The sequence below is a fragment of the Pieris napi genome, chromosome 12 (genome assembly GCF_905475465.1).
Source record: "Pieris napi chromosome 12, ilPieNapi1.2, whole genome shotgun sequence".
NCBI classification, from domain to species: domain Eukaryota; kingdom Metazoa; phylum Arthropoda; class Insecta; order Lepidoptera; family Pieridae; genus Pieris; species Pieris napi.
Genome location: NC_062245.1, coordinates 12032083 through 12054387, shown reverse-complemented (window position 1 = coordinate 12054387; position 22305 = coordinate 12032083). Strand labels below are relative to the sequence as shown.

Genomic DNA, 22305 nt, shown 5'->3' with positions numbered 1-22305 from the left:
TTTATATTTTTTTATTCATTTACAGAATAATACAATCTAAATCAATTTATGTTATATTTCAAAACCGCTTTGGTTTGTATTAATAGCAGTATTGTTAGGAGGGTGACAAATGAAAATAATTCTTCAACATGTTTTTTTAATTTTTCTTAAGTAGTCCATTTATTAGCCGCAGTAAATACTTCAACGTTCGTCATATTTAGTTGTTTGCTATCGAAGTACAGAGCCGAAGTTTTCTTACGATGTTTTCCTTCACCGTTCGAGCGAATGTTAAATGCGCTCATAGAAAGAAAGTCTATTGGTGTACAGCCGGGGATCGAACCTATGACCTCAGAGATGAGAGTCGCACGCTGAAGCCACTAGGCAGACACTGCTCTCATTTTCTTTATTTACTAACTGTTAAATGACGAATAAATTATTATTCAGCTATATCCATGTGATGTCATCATCTACAGTCTGTCCCGAAGAGTTTGGAAGTTTGAAATGGTTGAATCTAAAGCGATTTCTAATATCACCACCAGCGTCTGCGCGTGACACAGATCTATTGATAGTTTTGTTGCAGTTCATCGTAGCTTATTTGGACAGCGTGCCTAAGACAGGTAAATCTTGGTCAGTTTTAATTTTTGAGTGACTTATTGCGTGTTATTCCCACGAGAATGTAAGTGCGTGCTCCTATTTCATCATGCCTCCATCATGCCTCCTATTTCACCATGCATCAGGAGGTGGTCAAATATTTGTTTTTAATTTATTTTATTATTATTTATTGCTTAAGATGTCATGTGGAACATGTGTGAAACACAAACGTTGTGTGAAACAAAAAACTTGGCGATTAAAAATAGTGGCGGAGAGTTTATTGCCAGTTCTTCTCTTCCGTTCTACGCCCTTGATTTGAGAACTGATAGTATATGTAAAATAAGACGCATTTAATTTTTGACGTTCATAAGTGTACATTGTTACCTATATGAGTAAATGATTTTTGACTTTTCACTATTTCCTTTGACGGCAGGCAAAGGAGCAGGCGGGTCATTTAAAATTAATTGCTTACCACCGCCTGTACACCAGAAGGCTTTGCGAGTGTGTTGTCGAAGCGTATACATAGTAAGCTTTTCTCTTGAAGTGATTTATTCGGAAATTGTCAAAAGCTTTTAATTTTTATTGATTTGACACCCGTTTATTATATTTTAAAAATGGCGATTTTTTATTAAATGTATTTTGGCTTAAAAAAATTTAATGCGAAAGTGTTTGTAGTAATAAAGAGTTCCAATTCCTTACCTAAAGGACTTGCAGTTATATTAATGTTAGTTATCCATGTTCGCTATAACATATATAATATCCATCTCAGTTTACATCGTTTCATTATATATTTATCAAAATACTAGCGGACCCGGCAAACGTTGTTTTCACATGTATATTATTTCTAGGAAATGATTTTTTAGTTCAAAAAAAAACTATGTACTTACTATAATAAAAATAGGGGTTGATCGTAGAGGGGTGAAAATTTAGGGTTGTATGTATTTTTAATGCCACCTAATAAAAAAAAGATATATATAGTAGCCTATTCTCAGACTTACTGAATATGCATAAAAAATTTCATACGAATCGGTCGAGCCGTTTTGGAGGAGTATGGGAACGAACATTGTGACACGAGAATTTTATATATTAGATATAAGCTAAATGACGTAAGCGTTTGATTTTTTGAAAATTACATGTTCCTATATACGCCTTTTTGGCGTCTAACCGTCTAATTTGAAAACTTTAATTAATCAATCTAAATACATAGATGTGTTTTTCAAGTCTTCTAAAATCCCGAGCGAGGTTTACCGAAGGGTATTTTTGTAATATTTCCAAACGGTAGACCGAGCCTACATATATATATTCGACAGCATATCAAAAATTGTCTATGTCATGTTATTTCTTAAATTTTTTGATGATAATGCAATCTTACATAATCACCGTGGAAAATGCCGCTATGTGTACAATCTTTCTGACATTCTGAAAAGTGATTGTTAAAATTTAAAGTGTTCGAAGTATTTAACGACTATCTCTTCATAAATACTTCATACATGATATCATTCAATATCACTTGTAAAGGAATTTACCTGATTTTATTCTTTTTATGTACAAATAAATTGCTTCTGCATTCTTTAAGCGCTTGGCAGAATTTTAACAAAAGGCAAGCACTTTTCGTAGCAAAATAAAAAAATCAGTAGCGCTACAAGGGCCTCAGATTTCTGTGTCTGTGTTGGCAAGTGAGACTTCATTGGATAAATTTAGAGGTTTATTAAAAAACCATTTGTTAAATATGCTGTAACCTATAAGTAATTTAAGTGTATTAGTATTAGTTGTAGTAGCAGTGTTAGTAATTTAGTGATTTAGAAGTTATGTTTATTTAAGGCGAGTCACCTGCAGTCAAACTGCGTAAGCAGTTTTGCGGGGCATGGTTTGATTTAAGGTGTAACTTTTTTGTGAATAAATATATTTAAATAAAAAAAAAAAAAAAAAAAAAGTAGGTGATCAGCCTTCTGTGCCTGACATAGGTCGATCCTCACGTGGTTTTGCTTCACTATACCAGCGAGTGTTAAATGCGCACATAGAAAAGTCCATTGTTACGCAGCCGTGGATCGCACCTACGATCAAAAATCAGAGTTGCATGCGCATAAGGGAGCGTTCAAGTATTACGTAACGCAATTTTTGGAGATTATTGACCCCCCCCCATGTAACTCGCCGTAACGTTTTTCAGTACCCAAGAACAGTACTGTACCCAAGTATAGTAAAACGTTTCGTGACCACCTAGTGACTCTTCAGTTACTATTATGTGGTGTAAGTCGAAAATAATATTAACAATAACGTGTAATTCAATCCCCGCCCCGCATCGTAACGTTTTACAAAATGACCCCCCCTCCCAAAATTAGTTACGTAATACTTGATCGCTCCCTAAGCCATATGTCTTTTGACCATTTCTTATTTAATTATTTTTAATACCTTGTTATAGAAGCAACGATGTCATGGATTAAATCATCATTTATCGGTAACGAAGCGACCATAATAGCACTTTTGAGTAGAGACCGTCTCTATCCCCAACAAACGTCCAGGGATGATATAGATGTCATACAACTCAGGATATACATAGTTAAAGTTCTGCTACGGTGTATAATTATGGAAGATGGGTTTAGTGGTAGCAAGATGGAAAGTCTTCTGAAGATCCTTTTTGCATGTTTGGAACGGGTTGAATTGAAGAATTTTCATATGCTAGGTATGTATGGGGCAGATATTTCTGCGTCTCTATAATTTTAGAATACATTAGGTAAGTTTTTGTGTTTAATATGTCTTAGCACCACTTCAAAACACGTTACCATTTAATTTTTTTTGAATGTAACCATTAATAATATAATGTTGCTAATATATTTATCACTCCTATAACACGCTAGATTGGTTCCGCGTTATTCGAATAACGCGCTTGTATGACCCATTGTAACGCGTTATGTACAAATGATTCACGTAGCAACTTTTCTCGTTTAAGGGAATTTAAATCGAATAATAAGATTGTTATAAACGAAATATTGCGTACAAATCATTATAAATGTCTCAGTACAGAAATATAACGCATTCAAACCCGCGTTATGCAAGGTACTGAAATCGCGTTATATCAAAATGCGTTATAAGAGTACTGTATAAAAAAGCTAGTTGATCTAGTTCTTAGGGTAGGAAATTTAACACTCCAATAATGACTTGATTCACTATAATTCACTTCTTTCACTTTACTGACTATACATTATATATGAACTGTTTTAACTACAAAGTTAAACAAAGGAATTGCCCGTGCGCATGTGCCACAACTTTTATATTCTATTCCCTACTCCGACTCGACCATCCTACTTGCAGATGTTCGATGTCAATTTGTAAACAACTGAACGAGTCAACTGAGCAACTATGGCACATGCGCGCTTATAGCAAGATTCCTATATGTTTATATATTTCATAAAAATGTTTAGAATTTAATTAAATGCGTATTAAAAGCTAACACGTGTTATAAGGGGGTTAACTGTTATGTTATATTATTTTTAATATTGAATTCATTTTAGGTAGTTTTTGCTAAATTTATAGTTTTTCATTCTAGGGTATCTCAAGGAATTACTATGTTGTATAAGATATGCCTTGCACTCTCAGTGTGATCTTTCCGAGGAAGCCTTATTATACAGCTTAAAGATGATAACCAGGGTGTTAAGTGGCTGCTCATCCAGCGCTGGAAGAAAAGGCCAGGCCTGTAGATTGGATGCAATGCTCGCGTTAATGGCAGTTTTGAAGAAGATCAGGATATATGACGTACCAGTTCAGGTAGTGTGGAATTTGAAGTAATTTAGTTTTTTGAAAGTATACCACTTTTGGCGCGTTAGGGAAAAATGATGAGAGTAAATTTTTACGATGCGCGCTCATACCGTCACAATAAACCGACACCCCGAAGTTAGCATAGTCAACATTTTAAAATAAAAAATGTCAATTTCTTTAATTGTGTAGAAATATTTAAATAAGCTTTATTTGACTAGATAATGCGTTATAATGAAACTTTCAATGTATTAAATACCTTTTTTCTGTTGTTAGTGTCGTTTTTTCTACAAACGTAGAATAAGGCGAAAAATTAAATAAAAAAAACGTTTTTATCTTTTTATGCCAAAAAAGTATAACCTGTAGTTACATAAGTACACATACATGTTTTATTTAATTATTTATTAGATATAAACGGCAGGAATAATTTTTACTAAATTTCGTTGAAAAATAAATTGCTTATTAACTGTTCCTTATAATTGATGCAGAAAGTTAAAAGACTGTACTATATGTAGTATATGTTGATTTTAGATTGTTCTTTGTGGCATGCTTTAAAGTTACTAAAAAGCCGGCAACGTATTCGCTGTTTAGTATTGTGAGAGTCTATAGGCAACTGTAGCAATTTTAGATGAGCCTCCTATACACAAAAACCTTATTTTTTATTAACATATTTTTCCGTTTTTACCACTTTTCTACGACTACAAAAACACCGAAAGAGGCGGATATCACTTCGATATTTAATTTTGTTACTATATATATGTGATCCGTTGGTAATAGCGCGTAATGTATAGTATCTCATCATAAGTCTATCTAAAATTATTTTTTCAATTCTAACCAGTACTTGCTGTTTTCTAACATATCTCATGTATTTCATGTACTATATCTATTTACATCTATTTTATCTTGCTACATGACATACAACATGCAATGATAAGAGTCTTATAAAGCCAAAATCCATACTCTTGATACTTTTTACGATAATTTCCTAATTTTTTTATCATTTTATTATAAATAGAGTATATTATTTTAGTTTACGTGAAAATAGTTATCATCTACATATACATCTTACCTACACAGTGATAAAAATAAACATAAGATATTCATTGTACATATAGATTTATATTTGTACACTTACACAAATTTCATATTCGTATTTTTTTTGTATATGTTTTATATGAATATAATATTTATACATTATATTATCTTATATATATATAATTAAAATGGTCTTCGTTTGAGGCTCAATCACGCCTAAACCACTGATCGTATCGACATGAAACTACCACCATTCGATGCGAAATTTTTCCTAGATGGTTTATGGCTATTTATTTATTAATTCCAACGTTACTTCATTTTTTTATTGCTGTTTTACTTTTATGAAAATTTATCCATACGGACTTCACCGCGGAAACATTCGGGGAGGCTTCCTAGAACCTCTAAACGTCAACATCTGTTAAAAACTCGATTTTCGAAATATTTCAATTTTCTTAGCGGGACTTTTAACTAAAAGAAGAATAATAAAAATATGAAAAAAAATAAAATAATGAAACATAAAATTTATTTTAATTCGTCCAGCAAAGCGGGCGCGAAACGGCTAGTATATTTATATACAGTAAAACTTCGTGAGAACGACATCGAAGGGTCTACTCATATTTGGTCGTAAAAACCGATAGTCGTATCAGCCGATATCGTTGTTATTAAGAACCTAACACAATATAATTCCGCCGGGATCTTTCGGGACCTTTGATTTTTTCAATATAACCGATATGTTTTTCTAAACGATGTCGTCGTAAACGGTTTTGATTATACAAATTAGCGGAGGAGTTTTTAAATAAATAATTAATATTTAGCACTTTGTCAGTCCATTCTAACATATTGTCGATCTACATAGGGAGGTACGGCTGAATCTTCACTGATTTAGTTGGAACGTATCTAAACGGTACCTCACAGTCAAACTCCACCTACAAACAAAAACCTATTCAGTAGAATCTATACATCTTAGCGATCTGTTTAAGATATTACAAAATCCATGGACTAACAAATCCGGACACATCTAAGAACAGACATTTTCCCGACGCCAAAACAACTGTGTTTGCCCAAAGATTCTTAGCATTTAGGGGCTTTTTGTTTATAATAAAATTCCCTAATCTATGGATTCTGAGATAGGCAAACTATCCAGAAACAAAGTCACAATTCACAAAATACGGTAGCGGAATTGGATTTCGAATCTACGTATCTTGGCATGACTCTGAGCCCTGAGCTGCAGAAAACTAACAGTCACAGCGCACACTTATACTACTCTTCGCTACACTCTTAGCGCACACACACGCATTCACACAAACTTAATGTCTTAAGGTGGGAACTGACCAAAGTTACGAAGTGTAATGTAGCATTCGCATCGAGCGTGTTACGCATCGAGCATGTTACGCTGTGTTCTAAAATCGGCGTAACATGCTCGTCAAAACTCTGTGCTCCACTTTCGCCGCCAGTGTTCACAAGATGTGATAGTGATAAGGTTGATATCTTTCATTCTATTTAATTATTGTTTCATCCAGATTAATAAGAAGAAAAAATGTTACTGGACATAAAACTTATTTAAAAACACAGGAATATGAGGTGGTTTGTTATTGATTGCAATATTAAAAAACAAATGATTACTGGACAGTATAAAAACTTTGTACGCAGGTCTCGATTTTGAAGAACTGTTGAATTTAATTGGACCAAAAGTACTTAAAAAAGACACAATTTATAGAAAATCATAATCATGATCACTCGCGACGTGCGACGCGTAATTACTGAACCGCGTAACAGTCAAAGAATTCGCCAAAAAACCGACAGCTGGGTGGAGCACTCAAAGCGAGCAACGAGCGGCTCGTTGCTCGCTGGTTTCCCCGTAACACAACGTACTGACTGCACAAATGCTCGCTGTGTAACATTACATTACATGTTACATTACACCTCGTAACGTTGGTCAATTCCCACCTTTATAGACTGTTTGATTAGTTGTAACACTAAACCTACTTTTTCTAAAAAAAAACTGTTTTAAACATGTCCTACTGACCTAATTGAAAGAAGACCTAACAGAAAGACGCCATTTACATTTACAAAAAAACGTATCTACGCATACATAGCAAATCCACAATTTCTAGAAATATTCGTAACGCTTTTTCTCAATTGCTATCACTTATCAAAATTCAAAAATATATAATGCTGTATATATAGTATTTGATTGACTGATTGATAACGTTGATAAGGATTAGAATTGCCTTTTTAGTACATACTCCGGCGATATTGATATGTCTTATATATCTATAAAATTATGACATTTGGTTCGCTTTAGATCAACGTCGTTATGCTATGATCATTTAATAATTGTTATAATTGTTACAGCGATGGGGTGAATACTGCGATGGTTTTTTGACCGAATCGGTAATAAGATGTGTGGACGCCCAACGTCCGGAGTTGCGCGCAGCCGCTTTACAAGTTACGGCCGCGCTCGCACATTATACGCAACTTATACCACAGATATTGCAATGTTAGTAAATCTTATATAATATAACTCTTTAATATTTGATACAAAATACAGCTTACTACAACGTTCAACTTTTTTTCTTCTTCCTGTTATTATAAAATTAAGATACAACGTGACCAGGCGTATTTTTTTAATAGTACGGGGCAAATAGGCAGGAGGCTCATCTGATGGTAAGTAACGCCCATGGATACTCACATTGCCAGAAGGCTCGCAAGTGCGTTGCCGGCCTTTTAAGAATTGAATATATAACTATAGGTCTGGCTCAACTTTTGGATAATGGAACAAAATATATATTCTACAAAAATGCATTAACATGCTGATTTGTTTTGTTATAGTTGAAATGTGTAGTGACTTGTAAATACTGATAACAGTACGTGGATATGAGGTTACTGAACGTAATTGAGAACATGTATACGATATGCGTAAACGCATTTTTATGCGTAGCTACTTCATAATTGTGTATGCCTCAAATTAACATGGGCTGGAAAAAGTTTGGTCCCTGAAGGAAATCTTAAACGAGCAATTTCCCCTTCAGCTAAAGAGACTTGTCATTGACACTTGTATCTTATATACTAAACGTGGACATACAGCACAAAAATAAAAATCAAACAAGTAGCTTGCCAGAAAGTAATTTAAAGAAGCGTAAAAATTTGACGAAAAAAAAAGTGATAGATGCCTTACATTATACCCTAAAACAGAAATGGCAATGGGCGGGCATATAGCAAGATACACATATAAAAGGTGCCCTTTAAACACAACTATATGGAATGGACCAAGCTAGCAGGAAGTGAATGGAGAAAGCAAGCCATAAACAGAGATATTTAGAAAAAGCTGGAGGAGGCCTTTACTTGTGAAGGAATTCCGATCAACGGAACTGAAGGAAGCTAGGATACATAATAACTCAATCTTAACTAGGGTTGCCTAGAAGAGATCGCTTATTAGCGATAAGGCCGCCCGTTGCATCCCTTATAATTTTTATGTATTGTGTTTCTTATATTTGCAACGAAGTGTAAATAAATCAATAAATAAATAAATAATATTAGGATATCATGAAAAAATATATATAACAAATCTAAGCTGTATTCTTTTGTAATATTTTTTTTAAAGATAATAGGAGGCAAACGGGCAGAAGGCTCACCTGATGTTTAGTAATACCGCCGCCCATGGACACTCACATTGCCAGAAGGCTCGCAAGTGTGTTGCCGACCTTGATTGGAAATTAAACGGGCTTTTATTATTATTAGGTCTCCAAACCTACTATATGTAGCTACCGACTGGAACTGTTTGTTACGATGTTCATTACATCATAATTGGTAAGTACCTAACGTACTAAAGACAGCAGATCTTTGGTCTACGTCAAGTAACGAGGAACCACGTCATCAAAGACCATCTCCCCCTATAGTGCTTACGTAATACTTGAAAGGCACCTTAGATATAAAAGGCTATATGTTAAAAGAAATATATTTCCCAGATATCCCCGACGAGTCGTTATGTCGTTACGCATTGGACGTGTTCGCAAAGAGTGGCGAAGCAAACGTTGTTCGTGCGTCTGCGCTGGCTCTTCTCACGACTGTCACCTCTCGTGTCTCACCGCATAATCAAGTTAGTATTGAAATATCTCTTACTTAGATTAATAAATAAGTATAATGTTCAACACTTTTACGTATATATAGGTTCGTTACATTTTTTAACAGTGTTGACTTAAATGTGCGACTCTCATCCCTGAGATAGTGGGTTCGAACCCCAGCTGTCCAACCAATGGACGGTCTATGTGCGCATTTAACTCTTCCTTACATGGAAAACAATGAGGAAACCGGCTTGCCTTAGACCCAAGTCGACGGCGAGTGTCAGGCACAAAAGGCCAAACAAATACTTATTTAAAAAAAAAACAAATGATATTGAAATCTGAAACTCGGACATAAAAGATAAATAGATTAATCATATAGATAAATAAATAATTATAATTTATTTGTTTTCGTCATTAGGTTCTTTTCTTATGTTTGTTTAATAGCAAGTGGGTGTGCCCTCTTACTGTAAAAAAGGCTATATTATTAACCTTTTCAGTGACTTTATTTTTTAGGCTCTTTTGCTTATACAACCTCTTTGTTTTTGTGACATTTGATATTGATGTGTGTGTAGAGGAGGTGAAATGAAACGAAATAAAACGAATATTAAAACACAGTCAAAATCTGTTATAACGACATCGAAGGAACTACTCATATTTTGTCGTAAAACCGATAGTTGTAACAGCCGATGACGTTGTTATTAAGTACCTAATACAATAGAATTCAGCCGGGACCTTTGATTTTGGTCAATATAACCGGTATGTTGTTCTAAACGATGTCGTCGTAAACGGTTTTGACTGTATATCTAAATAAATATTAATTTAATTTTAAACATTCGACCCGTTTGTTACCATAATCAGTGATGTATAGATGCATTTAGTGGTTAACCTAAACAATAGTCCGCCTACGCATTAATTTATTAACCACATGAATAATAAATCGCGACAAAACAAAGCTTTGATAGCCTTAAAGAATTGTTCAGTAATGATCTATAAATTATATTAACCGCGAACGTTCGTGGACAGAATAAAAGGACCACCGGAGGAGATAACTATGAATTCACTTACGTCAGTTAGGCAGGAATGTATGGTTTTTATGGTTAATCTAAGCATGTATGGAATTTAAGTACAATGTAAATTCTTTATAACGTCCGTCGTTATAACGAAAAACTCTATATAACGAATTATTCATTATTACCCATACATTAATTCTTCCGAACGAAACCTCTTTATAACGAATACAAATACTCGGTCCCTTGGAATTCGTTATAAAGAATTGAAATTATATGAATTTTAAAAATAATAAAAACTAATAATAATCGGAATTTCTGTTTTCTGTCTGTCTTTTGGCTTTGCATATTATAACAGATCTGTTTATTATGTTGATAATATAATATTATACATATATATTTGTCAAATGAATCAGTCATATGAGCTCCCGGGGTTCTAGTGTATTAGAATTGCTTTGAATATTTCCTAAATTAATAATGGACGAAAAGTCAAAATACTAAAACTATTATAGTGTGAGATTTAAAATGACTTAGCACAGACTATGGACTCATTGACATTGACAAATAGGAGTCACACTTAGCGCTAAGTCTCGTCTCCGATTCTGACAGATATAAATTCAATTCATAAAAACGAAATCTTAAAAAAAAAAAATACACACAGATACATTAGTACAAGAAAAATTAAATTATAATTGGAAATCGACTTCAAAGTGTGCGGAGCAACTGTGGATGGGACCTAGCTCGTTCAGACTTTTGCGTTGTTATAAATGATTTCTTTATTGCTTATAATGTTATTTTTCCTCCTAAATTCCAATCCACAACTCTCCCACTGCAAAGTAAAAACATCACACTTGTATTTTTAATTAACTCGATCGGGTCTGTCAGCCCTTATGATTATCAAGTGTCGCCACATCCTTTTGTTTGTCTGCCTATTGTTGGCATTATCTTTAGGTATTTTGGTTTTAATAGTAATCATAAAAATATTTTTTATAAATGTATTGTTGCTCAGAGGTATTTACTCATAAGTTCGAGTGAAGGTCAAAGTAATTATCTACTTGCTTAACCAATTATGTCCGCGGAACTTTTATTAATTTATCGAAGACGTAAAATTATATTTGAACATATTCTATTTTTTTATATCTAAGTTAAATTATATTGCATAGCTAAACGAAAGTTTTAATGTTTAAGCTATGCTTAAAAGGAGTAATACATATTAAGAATATCCAAACCGCTAAATAACCTGCATTATGAGCTCATCCCACATACACACCATCACACATCGAATACGAATTACGTATTCCTTAGTTATTATTGTTTTCTTCCTTTCGTAAATGTTTTAATCTTTTTGTATATAATATTCCATTTTGGCTATATCTTTAGTATAATTGTTTTTTTGGTTTTATATTTAAGTAATTTATGTTAGCTGTAGCCTGTAGGATTACGAAATAAATAATATTTTCCAAATGCGTAAAAACATTAAAAAGTTTGGAATAAGTAATGTTTAAAATAGCTTTGTGGATATGTGCGCGTATGTTATTCATTACATATTCTTGTTTAGGAAAACAATGGAAATGTTAAGTCGTTGGTCCACTCAGTTCACATACACATCCGATGTTATGGTTTAATAATTTATAAAAAGACTGCTTAAATATTTAAGAATACTTTATTTAATACTAAAGTACATTAAAAATGGCGAAATCTTCAGGTAAATTTACAATATTAAGATATAGTAGTAAAATTTATATAAGACATGGTTAATGTTAACAGTGTTAACTACTATTATTATTACGTTCTTTTTCTTTTTTTGCGTCTGAGGCGCTAACTAACTGTTGTGGTCTCTGGCAGAATGACCAGCGCTGTGGAACACGTCTGCTCCACAGCATAATGCTGAGCCAGGACCAGTTCCTACCACAAAACACACACATTAGACACTTAAAATGAACTTTATTCCTTTTTTTTACTTCCATAACTTTTTATTTTTTGATTATTATTATTTTGTGTGTTTCTGTGTGTGTGTGTTTCGTTAAACTTAAAATTATTACGCTCGGTTTCTATACTAATCGTAACTATTACAGCTTTAGAAAAATATTCGTTGAAATTACGACTGGTTCTTTATAGAAACCTAGTGTTAGTGAGTAGCTGTCGGCTGATATATTACTATAATTACATTTATTGAGATTACAGTTAACGAGAAACTATTTTATTATTGAAAGCAGGAAAATTGTTCAAAGTAATAACCACGGGGGATTCCTTAACATTTCACACAATTGCTCATTTTACAAGTTAAGTGTTATTGCTCGGTGCATTTGTTGAATCAATGTTGATATTCTCTGAAGCGTTCTTGTGTTCATTTGTTTAGTAACAATGGTGCCTACTTTGTATATTTTGTATGATGTCTTGTTAAACATTTTAGATAGTACTAGCGGCCCCGACACACGTTGTCCTGCATGATATTTCAAGTATGAAAGTATCGACTTCAGCGCAATCTCCAGGGCTGATTTGAATCTAAACCATCCAGGGCGCCACCCAAAGGCATACAAAAAAATTCAGTCAAATCAGTCCAGCCGTTGAGTTCAGTGACATACACACGTAAAGTAGAATTATATATATAAAGATTAAGAGTTAAATAGATTAAACAGGATTCATTCAGAGTTAATTTTTATGTATTTTTTACAAAGTTTCTATGGTATAAGGTTTTTAAAATCTTGACAAATATTATATTATTCATGAAAAATGTTATTTATACTTCTGTTATGTATCATTGGCTTTAAATAAATCACGACTGCTGTGATTATTTTGTGTCAAATGATTGACGCAAATATCAATATGTTTATTTATAAATTTTTTGTTAAAGTAATGATTATTTGCAAATCTGTTTTACACAGATTACTCTAACACTTTATATTCATTCAATGTATTGTGGAATAGCACCCTTGCGCACGACATGCGGGCATAAATTCGAGTCACGGGCGGGGTACGTCAACACTATGTGGCCTTGAAGCACGCCGCGCCGGCTGTGAAGCTTATCTTGAGTCTTGGTTGTTGACGCTTGCGCATACCGACAATCGACATTGCTTATTTCACCGCTCGCCATCGTCGCACGCGGACGCCGCGAGTCAGCTCTCGCTTTTGACGGCCACGCGTTGTTTACAACAGTCGAGTGTAATAACAGTGATAATAAAAATGCCGTTTTTTATTCTATTACTTTTAATTGTACTGTGTTTAGTGTTATTGTTAACAATTCTTCATTATACGTCTAATGGAAGAAAGTATTGGTTTTTAAGAAATGTGCCTTATAAAGAACCGTGTCCCATTTTCGGAAATTTTGGTGCTACTCTAACAATGAGGCGCAGCTATACAAGCATGTTACAATATTTTTATGATTTTTATAAGAATGAGAAATATGTTGGGATTTTTCAAGCTCGGAGACCCACACTGTTCTTGATAGACATAGATATTGTTAAAAGTATCCTATCGAAAGAGTTCCAGAGCTTCAGCGATCGTATATCGGTCTCAACAGACACGAAAAGAGAACCCCTACTCAGAAATTTGGCAAATATGAGTGGAGCTGAATGGAAAGCGATGAGACATATAGTTACCCCATCATTTTCGTCTGCAAAAATGAAAGCTATGTTCCCATTGATTGCGGAATGCGCGAATGGTTTCAAGGGAGCACTGAACCTGGAGCCGATAGACGAAATCAATGTCCCACAATTAATGAGCCGGTTCACCACCGATGTGATAGGCAGTTGTGCATTTGGCGTGGACCCTGGATCGATGAAGAATCCCGAATCGCCATTTCTAGTTATGTCTCAGAAAATGTTTAAGACAGATCGCTCCACTATACTTAAAAGATACTGTCGAACATTTTTTCCATGGCTATTTAAGTTTTTGAATCTCAAGACATATCCGATAGACGTTGAAGTGTTTTTTACTGATATCATAAACCAAGTGTTGACAGCCAGACGCACCACGGGAGTTCAGAGGCATGACTTTTTGCAGCTGATGTTGAACGTACAAAAAACAGAGAAAGAATTTTGTATGACGGATGAGCTGATAACATCAAATTCTTTTATCTTCATGCTCGCTGGATTGGAAACATCTGCCACCACGTTATCATTTTGTTTGTATGAGCTGGCTAAAGATTTCGATTTGCAGACTAAACTGAGGACCGAGATTAGAGAATGCTTGGAAAGGTATAGTGGTTTGAATTATGATGCGGTCTGTGCGATGCGGCTGGTGAATCAAACTGTGATGGAGACTTTGAGAATGTATCCACCCACTCCTCTCACAACGAGACTGTGTACGACTCCTTGCACTCTGGAAGGAACAGAGCTTAGTTTTAAGAAGAGAGATGCAGTGCTCATTCCTTTGTATTGTATACAGAGGGACGCTAGATATTTCCCCGATCCGGATAAATTCAATCCAGAACGTTTTGGCGAAGGTGCAAATCCTCAAGCGTTTTTAGCGTTTGGTGATGGACCAAGAAGTTGTCCCGGTAAGTGTATGTCAATTTATTTTTGGGCAGATTCGCGTAATTTTAAAAGTAAAATAATAACCAACTATAACAAATTCACATTGATAATAATATGTTACAAATCTTCTAATATTGGTATACATAAATCTTTTATATGTATTCGTTTGAAATTTCAACATGATAAATTACTCAGTGTACGCAGTATCGTTGAGGTTAATCTCAGAGCGTACAAGTGTGAAAGTCAGGCTTGTTTACATTCGAAGATAGAGCTATCAATTCGATTTATCTCAAGTGAATTGAAAAGATTTCTTGTTTAAGAACATTCGATGTATGATATAAATAATCTGGCAACAATATTATTTTTGAATCAGTATTTCAAAAATGGATTCGCTAATCATAACGAATTTATGTAAACATATAGTTAATAGACCTAATTTAAAAAAAAAAATACACACATATATGTAACTTCTGGACCCTATTATTACATGGGATAAAATTGAGTACCGCGTAGTTGCTATGGTTACGAAGTTTTCCCTGTAGCAGTGGTATCCATAGTAGTTGTAGTTTTTGTACTACAATCTGCGCTTACAAATCACTTCAAAGACGTTCTATCCTAATACGCGCTAACGTTATTCCGGCCTCTAAGGATATGTGGAAATTCTCGGCCTTAGCCACTAAGGCCTTCGGGCCGGCCTGTCGGTGGTTAGTGGTGGTACACGCTGCTTTCTCCACACACGTTGATCTATCTTCTATCAAGTAGATTCTTCTACTTGATCGATCTTAAGCATGTTCATATTTGTAACGATTAAGTTTGTTTTTTGTTAGCATACAATTTAAAATCGATTTATTTAAATTGATCCATATTATGAGTTTCCCTGCTAATATAACGTATAGTTATATCAAACCATTTGTTGATAGTACGTGGTTGGTTAGCTTTGTTCGTTTCAACAAAGGAAATGAAATAGATAAAACATGTGCATCATATATTTATATTGTGTTATTGATTCGGTTAATAAATTGGTTTAGTTATATCAACATAGAGAAGTGTTGGCCTCGTAGCAACAGCGATTATCATCTGGGGACGTCCTTTCGAACCCTAGCCGTGTACTAATAGACGTATATGCATTTAACACTAGTACGATGAAGGAAACGTCCACGCCGTCAGGATCAGAGGGCTCGAATGGAGGAGGGGATTGAATTTGTGAAATATGTCTAGTAGGTTTTTGGTTATTCCTTAAGGCCGATTTACATTATCTTAGTGTTTAGGAGAGTGCTTTAGGATAGTACTTTAGTTGAAACATGTAAACGCTACGCTAAAGAACTTGCCTTTCAAGTTGTACTAAAGCACTCTCCTAAACACTAAGATAATGTAAATGGGCCTTTACAAAGAATAGTATAATAAAATAGATTTACATATAACGTCTTTAACAGATAAAAACGCCAAATTATATGATCTTGAACACCAGTCCTGAAAAGCATTGGAAAATAATATAAATACAGTCAAAATATGTTATAAAGACATCGAAAGGACTCCTCATATTTGATCGTAAAAACCGATAGTCGTAACAGCCGATGACGTTGTTATTATGAACCTAATACAATAGAATTCAGCCGGGACCTTTGATTTTGGTCAATATAACCGGTATGTTGTTATAAACGATGTCGTCGCTTGAGTAAGACTTAATTTGATATGTTTATTAATAATTTTACTTTAATTGCTTAGCGAATCTGCCCTCTCCAATAAATGGATTACTTACTATAACACTGTATAATTTCTTTCAGGAGCGCGTTTCGGTCAACTTACAGTAGTAGCCGGTCTCACGGGAATCCTCAGTAACTTCGTTGTTGAACCATGTTCTAAAACCACATCCACTATTCAATTTGATCCGCGAAGCGTTATGCTCAAAAACAAAGGTGGCATATGGTTACGATTTAAACCAATATGAGTTATACAAAGTGCCATGCCTTTACAGTATTGTAGAATTAAGCTAAATTTGAGCTGTTTTTGTATTTATCAGCTGCTTAAGAAATTTTATGAACAATTTTACAGCGTTGTGCTGTTTTTTGTACTTAGGCTGTTTTGACGTGTATAATAATTGTGTAATAAATTATTTATAATAAAATATATTAATTAATTTTATTATATGTATGCTTGAAATTAAAATTTCACACTTCTGATAAAAACTAAGTACTTTTAAACATAATCAATTATGCAAATTGATGTTTTTTTGCGGTTTCAGATATTAATAAATACATTATTACATATTTATATTGCTTCAGAGATTAGTATGAACTTGGCTTGGCCGCGCCTCGTTTTCGCCGAGACTTTGACCGTCTTACAATAAAGTCTCTGTATATCAGTCTTAATACTTATTTGTAAAAGTACTTAGCCACAGATGGCAATTGATTCTTCATAAATTTGTGCACGTAATTAAGATTTTAGATATATATTTTTCATGGTACAAATAAACAAATACTTTTCAAATTTCGAATATATTTTATAAATTCAAACTTATTAAAAAAATAAATATAAGTTTCTTTATTGGTTAAAGACTAATGCAATGTATTTAAGGTATTAATTAAGTCAAACAAAGTTATTTGCTTAGAATGTTTATTCCACGTTATTTGCTATACAAATATAATTAGTATAAGGTAAGATGTGTGAAAAGGATTCCGATTTAACGATTGGATGCTCTTGGTCTTCCATTCGCATTTATATCATTATCATCATACACAGTCCCTTGTACTTAGCCTCCTCAAGTATATTTCGCCATCGCAATCTATATCGTGCTTCTTGCGTCCAGATTCAATACCTTTAGCTTCCAGGTCCTTGACCACTCCATCCCACCAATGCAGCCTCGTTCTACCGGGTTTTCTCTTGCTACCAGTTTGAGAGATCAGTAAGGATCTTGGAGTTTATCGTCCGCCATTCGGTGCACATGTCCCAACCATTTGAGCCTGTTGCATTTTATGATTTGGACGATGTTGCCGTTGTCAAGGATGTTATAATTCTTATATACGCCAAACACCGTCATCGCAGACAAGGCCAAAGATTTTTCCAAGAATCTTCTGCTTGAAAATAAGAAGAACAAGCTCGTCTCTCTGCTAGGAGCCCAGTTTAAGAACCATAACTTAGCACTGGTGGCAGTAGAGTTTTGTATAGATTCGCATTTGTATATCGTTGCTAATTTATAAATGAGGTCTTTGGTAGAACACGATAATCTCTGAAAGTATTGATACGAAGCTTAATATTATTTTACGAACGTATTCACGTAAGTACCGAGAGGCTACTTTTGTTTTAGTTTTTGTATTCACAGCAAGAACTTGAATAAAAACCATTTATAATACGAGTTACGGCAATATTCAAGGCGATATATATATATTTACATAACAACTGCGTATTTACGTTGCATTATGTCTTAATATAAAAAACTTAATGTATATGTACTTAATGTTAATGTGTAATAAAAGATTCTGAATTTTTAATTTGTTTATTTTTTGAACGTAATATTAACATAATGTGGAAAGTATTCACTGTGGAAGCGTCTGTTTATGAGGAACAACCATTTGTTCGCAGGGGATTGAACGTGTTGGGTGTGCGCTTAACCATTGAGCCTTTGGTTCCTAATAATAGTCATTTAGATGCGCTGAAGTTTTTTGCGCGCGTTTTTAGGTGTTTTCCTACTAAAATTAAATAATATATGTATTTATAAATGAAATATATTACCTGTCCACATCGTATCCCTAACTTTTATACTAACTGATCTGAAATTATCGTGATTCATGTGCGCTTTTTCTTTTTCATGTGTCCTTTTTTTATTATTGCCGTGTTCGCTGTTTACATACCTATATTTTAATTGCTTTGTTTCGTTTCATTAGTTTTGTTTAAATGTACTATATGCCTTACGTATTTTAGCACTTCTTGCACTTACCTTAATATAATTTATTTTTCTTCTCACAGTGGTTGCCTGGAAGAAATCGCTCAAAAACGATAAGGCCGCCAGTTGCCGTCCTTTTTATTTAATATTGTCCATCTATATCTATACTATCTATACTAATATTATAAAGAGGAAAGATTTGTATGTAAGTATGTTTGTAACGAATTGGCCCAAAAAGTACTAGACCGATTTCACCATTTGAATTCTACATTATCACTGATTAATACTTCAATTGTAAGAAAAAAATAAGGATCTACCACTACAATAATGATAGCCAAGGTGTAAAAAAATGCCTATAAAATATCTTTCATCGCATGCTGCGAAAACTATTGATTATAGAGCAAAAAAATTTTCCACAATATTAAAGAAGGTAACAATATCTACAAAAAAGGTTTAAAAAAATAAATTTGCGAAGCCGGGACGGGCCGCTGGTTGTATTATATTTCTATACATACAACGAGGTGTTTATAAATATATAAATCTGTCGACATATGAGGTCATACAAACTTTTTATTGTTCATTGTCCGGATTATCATAAATTCTAATAAAATATTTCAATCGGTGTATTTGCAAGTCACTGTCGTTGTAAATACAACGCAGTAGTATTGCCTAGAAATGATTTTAGTTTGACCTCGACTTTTTCACATAGATTATTCTTTATACAAGGTATAATTTAGAATAATTGTCGTCTTTATGGGTCGTGTTCATGTCACGTCTCACATGTTGATACAATAACTGTGATATGAAATTAGTTTTAGAAAGTTGATATCGGATATCGTTTATCTTGGGGATATAAAGAAATGCGGAAATATGTGCTTGTGATGTCTTATAGGCCGGCAACGCACTTGCTACTGGCAATATGAGTTCCAACGGGGGGGTGGTATCACTTAACATCAGCATCCTGCCCGTTTGTTCCCAATTTGTTGGGTCACCGATTTGAAATTCCATTCCTAGGAAAAATTCACTCTCTCCAAGGTCGAAAAAAATTGTAAAATTATTATCACAATGTTGCGACATATTATGTAAAATTATTTTTTACGTACATACGCGATTACTACTCCCTTATGTAAAGATTGTATATTGATTTCAGGTGTTAGAAAGGGATCTACTGATGTCACTAGATGATTACAGTTTCGTGGAAGAGTGTTTGCAAATTTTAATAGACTTCTGTAATAGCAGTGACTCAAACGAAATATCCTATCTTGGTAAGTACTTTTAATAATTGATTTGTCTTTATCAGTGGTAGTTTAAATAAATAAAAAAGTGAGTGGTGCTACATACTTTTAGGTCTGGGGCTCAGATTTCTGAATATTTCCTATATTCATTTATTTTATTTATATATATTATTCTAACGTAACCAAACACTTTAATATTTTAAACCTTGTTCCAAGTTACAATTTTAATTAATTTACGTAGCTAATTTTGTTTTTACGTATTGCAATGAATTTCGGCGCTTAAATTTCTGTATTTCTTTAAATAAATAATAAAAGAATATGCAAGCTGGGGATCAGACTTCTGTGTTTGACACGTTGTGGACTTTTTGGGTCTAATGCGTTCCTCCAAGTTCCTCCATCACCGTTCGAGGGAAATGCGCACTTAAAACAACTTAAATTCATTTGTGAATCGCCGTGATTTCAACCAACACGACTCTTGTTTAAATTAGAATGAGATTTGTATTATATCTCCATTATAAATAAAAATATTTTAATAGTTAATTGTAAAACACTATAATAATAATAAAATACTTTATTGCTGTAATAACTTATACCTACTACATGCAAATATGTACATAAAAATGTGAAGTAATAATAAATTAACACTAAAAATAAAAATAAACACTAATAATTAATCGGCAAGCCGATGAATTTCTGTTATACCGCTTGTATAACAGAAACCGCTCGTAACATAGGGCTGCTCTTCGCACATCATCTTCCCATCTAAACACTATAGATAATTAAAAAAAAAATATGTACCAATGTAAACAACATACTCAAAACTTTTTAAAGCTATAAACGCTTACCTGTTAAAAGTTATTACACATTTACAACTAGATGGTGGTTAAATTGGATCAGCAAGCTATTTAAGAATTTTGCCTATTGCGTATATTTGTAAATTTAATCAAACATTTTTTTCCAGAGCCAAATATGCCACTCGCTTTATTAGAGAAGAGATCGGAACTGGAAGTGCGCAGTCAAAAGAGCCAAGACGTCTGCGTGTCACCGACCCATGAGTTTGAAAAGCCGCCACCGACTGGCGATCTAATTACAGCTATCGCCCATGTGTTCACAAATGTTTCAATGTTGAAGAATAGTCCTATACAAAGTTGGAATGAACGGGGTCTTTATAGGGTGATGTTTCGGTTTGTATATTTTAAAATCACTATTCGTAATAATTCACTGCTGAGATGTTTCTCATATTCAATTCTTTTCATCTCTTGATTAGGTGATCAGCCTCCTGTGCCTGAAACACGCCGTCCACTTTCTGTCTAAGGCAAGCCGGTTTCCTGACGGTGTTTTTCTTCACCGTTTGAGTTAATGTTAAATGCGCAGATACAAGGAACATCCATGGAAGCACAGCCGAGGATCGAACTTACGACCTCAGGAATGAGAGTCGCACGCTGAAGCCAACACTGCTCAACCAACCAACTGTTAGGATATCGAATTTAAATAAAACATATTGACAGTTTAACATTGTATCAATTTAACAGATGTTTAAGCCGGTCTGAGGGTATGTTGGAGCAGGACAGCATCAGCGGTAGCATCTGTCGCACTCTATGCGTCGCGGTGAGACATAAGTGCGTACGCGCACTTCTAGCCTCCACTAAGGACTGCTTACATAACCTGATTGACACTTTGAGACCGGTTGAAGGTTAGTTTTCGATTCGTTATAATTACGAATGGTATTTATATATAATTTATTAAGAAAGTAAACGTGTTACCTACAATAGATGGTAATCTAGTCCTGAATATTTTTTTATATATTTTTTAATATGAGTTAAGTTCGGTGGCGGTTATTGTAGGGATGTTCAAATAAATGAAACTCTTTGTTTGAAGCTAAGTGTCAACTGTCTTTAATCGTTTAAAACATGAGCTTTTAACATAAAATTAGGGGTAGGGGAGTTGCGACGCTAACAAAAAACTAACTGGAATTTTTTGGGTTCTTAAATCTAAGTGACACTTATGTTACCTGTAAATAATATAAGTCGACCTATTGGACGTTATCAGAAACGAGAATGTGATATTACAATTTATGAGTGTGGGAAAAACTAAAGGGCTCATTTTGGCTTAATTATTAACTTAAATAAATATATGTAACTTAACTAATTTTACATAACTCATGCCAATCTATATTAATATAAAAATATTTTTATAGATATTAAATAAAAATATCGGTCAAAGAATCAGTGAATCGTTGTATTGGAATTTTATCAGAGATCAAAGTATTAATTAAAGTATTTGATAGAT

General features: G+C 33.8%; 2 protein-coding genes across 2 annotated transcripts in view; both read left to right on the top strand.

Moving 5' to 3' along the window:
• The window catches only part of LOC125054382 (rotatin-like), a 43030-nt gene that overhangs the window by 13896 nt on the left and 6829 nt on the right, over positions 1-22305 (top strand). The window contains exons 18-25 of the mRNA XM_047656238.1: positions 424-596; positions 2990-3250; positions 4115-4332; positions 7711-7855; positions 9324-9454; positions 19932-20046; positions 20978-21200; positions 21549-21709. Of these exons, the coding sequence (XP_047512194.1) occupies positions 424-596; positions 2990-3250; positions 4115-4332; positions 7711-7855; positions 9324-9454; positions 19932-20046; positions 20978-21200; positions 21549-21709 (1427 nt within the window). The remainder of the gene's footprint in view (positions 1-423; positions 597-2989; positions 3251-4114; positions 4333-7710; positions 7856-9323; positions 9455-19931; positions 20047-20977; positions 21201-21548; positions 21710-22305) is intronic.
• LOC125054383 (cytochrome P450 6a2-like) lies at positions 13488-18389 on the top strand. The gene is made up of 2 exons (XM_047656240.1): positions 13488-14924; positions 16686-18389. The coding sequence occupies exons 1-2, from the start codon at positions 13610-13612 to the stop codon at positions 16847-16849; spliced, it is 1479 nt and encodes a 492-aa protein (XP_047512196.1). The 5' UTR covers positions 13488-13609; the 3' UTR covers positions 16850-18389.

Excerpts from the sequence above, each read along its gene's own strand:
- LOC125054383 (XM_047656240.1), top strand. The coding sequence starts at position 13,610 with ATGCCGTTTTTTATTCTATTACTTTTAATTGTACTGTGTTTAGTGTTA. Across the intron at positions 14,925-16,685 it reads TGGACCAAGAAGTTGTCCCG|GAGCGCGTTTCGGTCAACTT; the intron begins GTAAGTGTATGT and ends AATTTCTTTCAG.